This window comes from Larimichthys crocea, chromosome IV (genome assembly GCF_000972845.2).
Source record: "Larimichthys crocea isolate SSNF chromosome IV, L_crocea_2.0, whole genome shotgun sequence".
Lineage (NCBI taxonomy): Eukaryota > Metazoa > Chordata > Actinopteri > Sciaenidae > Larimichthys > Larimichthys crocea.
The window spans coordinates 3,888,272-3,895,166 of NC_040014.1; the positions used below are offsets into that span (position 1 = coordinate 3,888,272).

General features: G+C 38.9%; 1 protein-coding gene across 1 annotated transcript; it reads left to right on the forward strand.

The window, feature by feature from the left end:
- Positions 1 to 2,032: 2,032 nt before the first annotated feature.
- Positions 2,033 to 6,455, forward strand: LOC104930883 (glutamine synthetase-like). Its single transcript, XM_010745771.3, has 7 exons — positions 2,033 to 2,117; positions 3,024 to 3,198; positions 3,645 to 3,806; positions 3,891 to 4,037; positions 4,925 to 5,052; positions 5,210 to 5,409; positions 5,780 to 6,455. The coding sequence occupies exons 2-7, from the start codon at positions 3,030 to 3,032 to the stop codon at positions 6,087 to 6,089; spliced, it is 1,116 nt and encodes a 371-aa protein (XP_010744073.2). The 5' UTR covers positions 2,033 to 2,117; positions 3,024 to 3,029; the 3' UTR covers positions 6,090 to 6,455.
- The last annotated feature ends 440 nt before the right edge of the window (positions 6,456 to 6,895 follow it).

Genomic DNA, 6,895 nt, shown 5'->3' on the forward strand with positions numbered 1-6,895 from the left:
GTGTAAGAATATGTGGGTGTGCTAAACATGTCTCACATAATACCTGGTGAGAAAGGCTGGTTTGTACATTCAGGCCAAATGTCATTTCTGAATATTTTGAACACATAACAAAATTCCATTCCCTTTCATTTTTTTAAACTGCTGATACTGGCCATTCAGGGGAATGTCTTTGATTTTTTATGATTAGGGTGACTTTAGTACTCACAACGCAGAGTTGTTTTGAACGTCATTGTTGTTGTTGCATGGTACTCCCAGTTATAACAGGAATGTTGCACATCATGCTCTGTTCTGCTGGGAACAGAGGGTGTTGACAGCACAACCAGCTCATCCAGTGACAGTCATCCACAGAAAATGATCAGAATTGTATGATATGATATCTTGTCAGCTGATCAAACGTTTCACCCGTTATAATTATCTTCCTCATTCATGTTTAGCAAAGTGGTTGTCTACTGGTTATGATCAGGTTACAACTGGCCTCTCTAATAGCCTTACCTGTCTGCCTCTTCACCCTTCACAGAAACAGCAGCAACAACAACAACAACAACAACAATAATAATTAAATCAAGTCCTATAATTTGTAGTCAAATTGGAACAGGTGAATGTCAGGTGATTCATCACTTAACTGTTAGTGGCCTGGATCACACCCATAACTACACAAGTACAGTTACAAAGCACTTCATGTTTCGTTAAAAGCCATGCACAGTCTTGGCAATCATCCTTCTTTTAAATATCACATATAGATAATTTCCTATTGTCCCAGAGACAATAAATGAATCAAAACAAGACCAATAGTCTACAGTCATGCAAGCAGCTCCATGACACTAAAGGTGCACTAAAGCACTGTGGTGCTTTAAGGATACTAACATGCTCATGTTTAACAGATCTAATGTTTACCATGTTCACCATCATAGTAGTCATCTCTTACAAGTCCTGTGCCACATTTTTTGGCAATCTGTCCAACAAATGTTGAGACAATCCACTGAAAACTATGAATTCAAACTCATGGTGGTGGTGCTCAAGGGAAAGCCAGGTGATCACCAAAGTCTTGAGGATACATCGTGTGGGAACCATCAGTGGACAAAATTTGGTACAAATCCATCCAGTAGAGAAATAAACCAGTGGATGGATGGATGAAAACTTCACCTTCTAGTTGTGAAAAAAAACAGATGATCAACAATCTCAGATTAATCTGTACAGAAGATATAACACTGATACCATTGCTCTGAATAAATAAAGAAAATAAATGTAGGTAATATAAAAGAAAACATAATTAGACTTAGATAAATTATTAACCACCTGGGTCGATCCAGTTACAACAGGGACATTTTTCTTTGTCCTTGAAAAGTGGACATTTATTCTTTAAGCAGCTTTGCGTGTCTATGTCTTTGCTCAGTTCTGTACACACATCACGCACTTTAACGCACCAGCAGTGTCCCATGTGACCTGTACTGTTTTTTGTAGGAGTTGTCAAATTTCTGCCCCCCTGCCTGATCTCAGGACAGCTAACCTGACGGAAACTGAGCATATAGGCTGCTGCTAGTTCCTAATTGTGTTCACTGAGCTGCAAGACTCTCGGCTCAGCAGACAGCAGTCAGACACTATCAGCAGAAGGTGTTGCTGCCAAATGTGGGTGGTCATTACTATTTCTCATGGGAGTTTGTGTCCATCTCAGCATGCTTGCGCAATGATTCAACTGATGTATTGTTTTTGTTTGTCTGCTGTAACACACAGAGCACAGGATGAGTTGATTTTTGAAGAATTGAAATATACACAAAATATACAGAATGGATGTGTGTGGCTTGAATAGTTTTGTTAGCAGTGAAGAATCAGTAATGTTTAAAGATTGTCACAGATTTGGTTTTGCTTAAAGTCAAAGGCGTTAAGTAACATGTACTGTATGTAACTCTATGTAGTCTCTGTGTAATGGAAACATAAATCAAACACACGTAAATGCATACCTCCTTGAAATGTCAAATTAACTACAGCACAGAGCATGTGACCCTCTGTCATCAGCGTGGTGATTTACATTCCAGTTAAATACAAGAAACTGGTTTAGGCTCGTCACACACTGAGCTGTCTTACTGACGCGAGACTACACCTGGAGTCACCACTACACCGTGAGTATTCTTCTGTCTATTATTGTGTATTATCTTTGTTTTGCTGAACAACACTGTGCATTCTGACCAATACTATTCTCATAATTTTGTTTTATTTTATATTTATTTATATTTTATTTTAAGTTATGTTTGTAGCAAATGTTTATTTTGTATGTTTTTTTACATGTTAAGTGAGGCATAGTCTGATGCAATTCTTGCTCAGCTTTGGTCATTCCTAAAATGTGATACACTTCAAGCTGCCTGGACTAACCAGTATAGAATATAATAATACTAAAGTTAGTGATGAATTTGTTGAGTGAAGTAAAAGTAAAGGTCGACTGACAAAAAAAGATTTTTATTTTGTCTGTGAATAAAGTAAATAAATAAAATAGATTATAATATAATAAAGATTAAAGAAGAAATGTTTTAATCCTTTACTGGCTCTCCTAATAGTTTTTTTTTAAACACATAAGTATTTGTTTTAAGTGAATAGTACAGTAGTAGTATAATATTGACCCCTTATTGCTTTCAATGCCTGAGCGCAGTTGGAATGACATCTGCATGTTGTCAAAAAGAAGGAAGTGAAAGAAAAAGTAACCAAAAAGATTAAATGAGTCAGAGGTTCAGAGAGCAGTGTGTTTCATATCATGCAGGTTTCTATCCAATCCAAACAGAAACCCAGCTGAGTTACTTTAAATTGACAGTGTAGTTTAGTTTCACTTGCTTATCCAAAACGTGTATCTCCAGTTTTGGTATTTCCACACAGGTTAGGCAAGGAGTGAAAGAAAGCAAAAAAATAAAAAATAAAGACAGAACAAGAAAGTAAAGTAGGTTAGAAAGGTAGAAAGTTGGCTTAGTTACCCAGGACATAAACACTGGAGCTGACATAATGTCATACAAACATCACCTTTGCTTCTCTAATCAAAGGTGACCATGGCATCGATGTCAATGAGCTCCTGCCTCGACAAGTCTGTGCGCCAGCACTACATGAGCCTGCCTCAGGGAGAGAAGTGCCAGGTAACATACATCTGGATCGATGGCACCGGAGAGGGACTTCGCAACAAGACCAGAACTCTGGACAGTGAGCCAAAAACCATAGAAGGTAAATGACCTCCTTTTTATGTTTTAATTAATACTTTAAAGTGTGTGTAGGAGTCATATTAAAGCTGAATATTTTAGTTGACTACAGTATATTGAGTCAGTTTTCAGCCTTTAATAGATTACAGTATATAAATATGAGAATAAGCTGTCAAGATATTTAAGTCCTGTAACTGAAGAGCTCAGGTACACATAGGCGTGAGAGCATTCTGATGCAGGCTTAGCTGAAGAACAAATATTTGTTACTGTTCAGTGCACTACAATGGAGTATTCATATTGTTTGAGTTACAGATTTAGAGTTCAGAAAGCGAAGTTGTACGTTATCATTTCTTCCATCTGTCCTTCTATATTTGTTTGTTTCTGACATCAGAGCTAAAATAGCTAGCACGACAGGTTTCATGCTTCACAGACTGTCACAAATCATCTCTTTTGGTGAATACATCTTGTCAGACATTCCTGAGTGGAACTTTGATGGTTCGAGTACATACCAAGCTGAAGGCTCCAACAGTGACATGTACCTCATTCCCGTCTGCATGTTCAGAGACCCATTCACCCTTGACCCAAACAAACTGGTTCTCTGTGAGGTCTTCAAATACAACCGCTTACCTGCAGGTACATTTGTCACATTTCTATCCCCAAAAGTCATAATAAGTTCAGAATGAACAAGATCGACCCATTTTTTCCTTCATTTTCTAGAAACTAACCATCGAATAAGCTGCAACAAAGTAATGGAAGAGGTTAAAGAGCACTCCATTTGGTTTGGTATGGAGCAGGAGTACACGCTCTTAGGAGTGGATGGACATCCTTTTAATTGGCCCTCAAATGGATACCCGGCACCCCAAGGTAAATGAATATTTTATCTTGTTAACTTCATATATACGAAAAAATTACTGAAAATGTATTGCTGTTTGACAGTTATTCAAAGTATTCACTTTGTACTAAAAGTATTTAGGAACAGTGTGTAATATCTGGGGGCATTTAGTGGTGTAATTGCAATCCCTTCTCTTCCTTGTTGTTACGGACCTTAAGGGCTTGCTAGGCCTAAAACATATTGAAAGAAAACATAAAGACAAAAGCTGCCACTAAAACAATAAGAATCTTTATTAATTCAAAACAAACGAAATAATTCCCCAAAGAAAACAAAACAACGTCGCACCCAGCATCCCCCCCAAAACTAAACCTGCCTACAACCCACTAAATAAATGAAGAGAAAAGACCGAAAACAGGACTACCAGGGAACCTCCGATCCAAAACTAAAATAACAAAACCAAACGGCTCAACAGACTCCTGGCATGGGAAAAACCAGAGCCTCAACCTCCTCACCAGGTCACCTGCAGGAAAAAAGTAGAGAGAGAGACAAGACAGAGACACCTCCTTAAGACAATAAGTCTCACCTGAGGTCTCCTCTGTGCTGAGAGAGAGAGAGAGAGAGAGATAGAGAGAGAGAGAGGGGTGGGGAGAAACAACAACACACACCCACACACACAGTCCTTTTTATTTATTTATTTATTTTTACATAGTTAATAACGTATTTAATGTTAACATTATCCCAAAAAAAGCTCTATCCTACTTGAAACTGTGACACTTCCCTCCGAGTCTCGTTTCAGATAAAAAAAAAAATGTTTTATTAGAACTTTGTTTCTCAAACAAAGGAACAAAGGTCACATACAAAACCTTACAAAAACATTTATTTTGTCTTAACAAGTTTCCATCATGTCATCCACTTTAAGGACCTTACTACTGTGGGGTCGGGGCACAAAATGCCTTTGGACGGGACATCGTAGAGTGCCACTACAAGGCCTGCCTCTATGCAGGGATCAAAATCTATGGCACCAATGCTGAAGTTATGCCATCTCAGGTAAGTGTCGCCGTCATTACAATGCACAGTGACTAGTAAATGTTTTCACTTTGGCACAACTATGTATTTGAATTGATCTTTGTCCATTTTTAGTTTTACTCTTCCCACCTACACTGTCCTTATTTGTCCTCTTTTTGTTACCTATCTCTTCTTTCAGTGGGAGTTCCAGGTGGGTCCCTGTGAGGGCATTGAGATGGGCGACCATCTGTGGGTCGCACGTTTCCTGCTGTATCGTGTGTGTGAAGATTTTGGTGTTGTTGCAACACTGGACCCCAAACCAGTTACAGGCAATTGGAACGGTGCTGGTTGCCACACGAATGTCAGCACCTATAAGATGAGGGAAGAAGGAGGACTGCCGTGAGTAAATATTTCATTTGAAACTTGTAACAACTGTAATTCATAATTTTAAATTGTAACAATTAATAATAATTTAGTGTTGGATAATCCAAGCCAATTAAATAACAATTATAGACATGTTTTATACATTTCCAACTGGGCAGCACAATGCTGCAGTGGTTAGCACTGTTGCTTTACAGAAAGAAGGAGATTAGTGTCAGTATAGAATTGTGCAAAGTTATATTATTATAATTATTCAGATGCTTTTTGATAAACTCTTCAATTTATGAAACTTTTATCACTTCAGCTTTTAAGCCGACAGCATTCATTCAGACAGTTACTGCAGCAACCATCCATACTTCAACTGTCTATGTTCTTCCCCTGATGACAGATACATCGAGGAGGCCATCGACAGGCTGAGCAAAAGACACGATAAGCACATCCGTGTGTATGACCCTCATGGAGGTCAGGACAACATGAGACGTCTCACAGGTCAACATGAAACCTCAAACATCAACGACTTCTCTGCCGGAGTGGCCAACCGGGGTGCCAGCATTCGCATCCCTCGCCAGGTGGGCCAAGAGAAGAAAGGCTACTTTGAGGATCGCCGTCCTGCAGCAAACTGTGATCCATACTGCGTGACAAAGATGATCGCAACCACCTGCCTGCTCGATTTAGAAGATAAAAAGGAGAACCAGTAGGAGAAATGTTCTGTGTGTCCCAGAACGCCACCATATAGATTGTATGCAATACATGGCTGAGTCTTTACTGCAGTCTGGCTTTCGGTCCTTTGCTGTATGTCATCCACTCTCTCTCCCCTGTCTTTCTCTGCTGTATCTATAAAAAACTTAGATAGAAATAGAAATATACCATACTTCTTCTGGGCTGATGTCTTGAAAGATCAGTCCATGCATGATGAAGAAATGTGTTAATGTTTATTGTTATTTATATTATTAATCAATTTAAGTCACAGCAGATCTGAGCCGAAACATGAAACATGAATCATTGTTTCTTAAAACTTGTGTTGTGTGTTGGGTGAAGTGAAATAAAGACACAATGTTGCTGTACTTGTCTTGTTCACTTGTTTGTTTACAAAACATCAGAAATCAAGCATTTTTAAAAAGTCAAAATTAAAAACACAACAGGTTAAAACTAGATTCGGGCAATTATAAAATAATACAATATCAGCACTGTTATATAATGCAGTGGTTAGAACTGTCACTTCACAGCAAGTTGCTGGCATTGTTGGCTGGGCCTTTCTGGGTGGATGTTCTCCTCATGCTAGTGTGGGTTCTCTCCTAGGGAATCTGGCTTACTTCCACAGTCCAAACATATGTATGTTCACTGGTGACTCTAATTTGCCCATAGGTGTGAATGGTTGTCTTTATCTATATGTAAGCCCTATGACACTGGCAACCTGTCCAGGGTCCTTGCCTCCCCCAGTGTGAGCTCGGACTGACTCCAGCCCCTTTCAATGCTGATAACTATGAAAGGGTTGGAAAATGAA

Excerpts from the sequence above, each read along its gene's own strand:
- LOC104930883 (XM_010745771.3), top strand. The coding sequence starts at position 3,030 with ATGGCATCGATGTCAATGAGCTCCTGCCTCGACAAGTCTGTGCGCCAG. Across the intron at positions 3,199-3,644 it reads TGAGCCAAAAACCATAGAAG|ACATTCCTGAGTGGAACTTT; the intron begins GTAAATGACCTC and ends ACATCTTGTCAG. Across the intron at positions 3,807-3,890 it reads ATACAACCGCTTACCTGCAG|AAACTAACCATCGAATAAGC; the intron begins GTACATTTGTCA and ends TTCATTTTCTAG.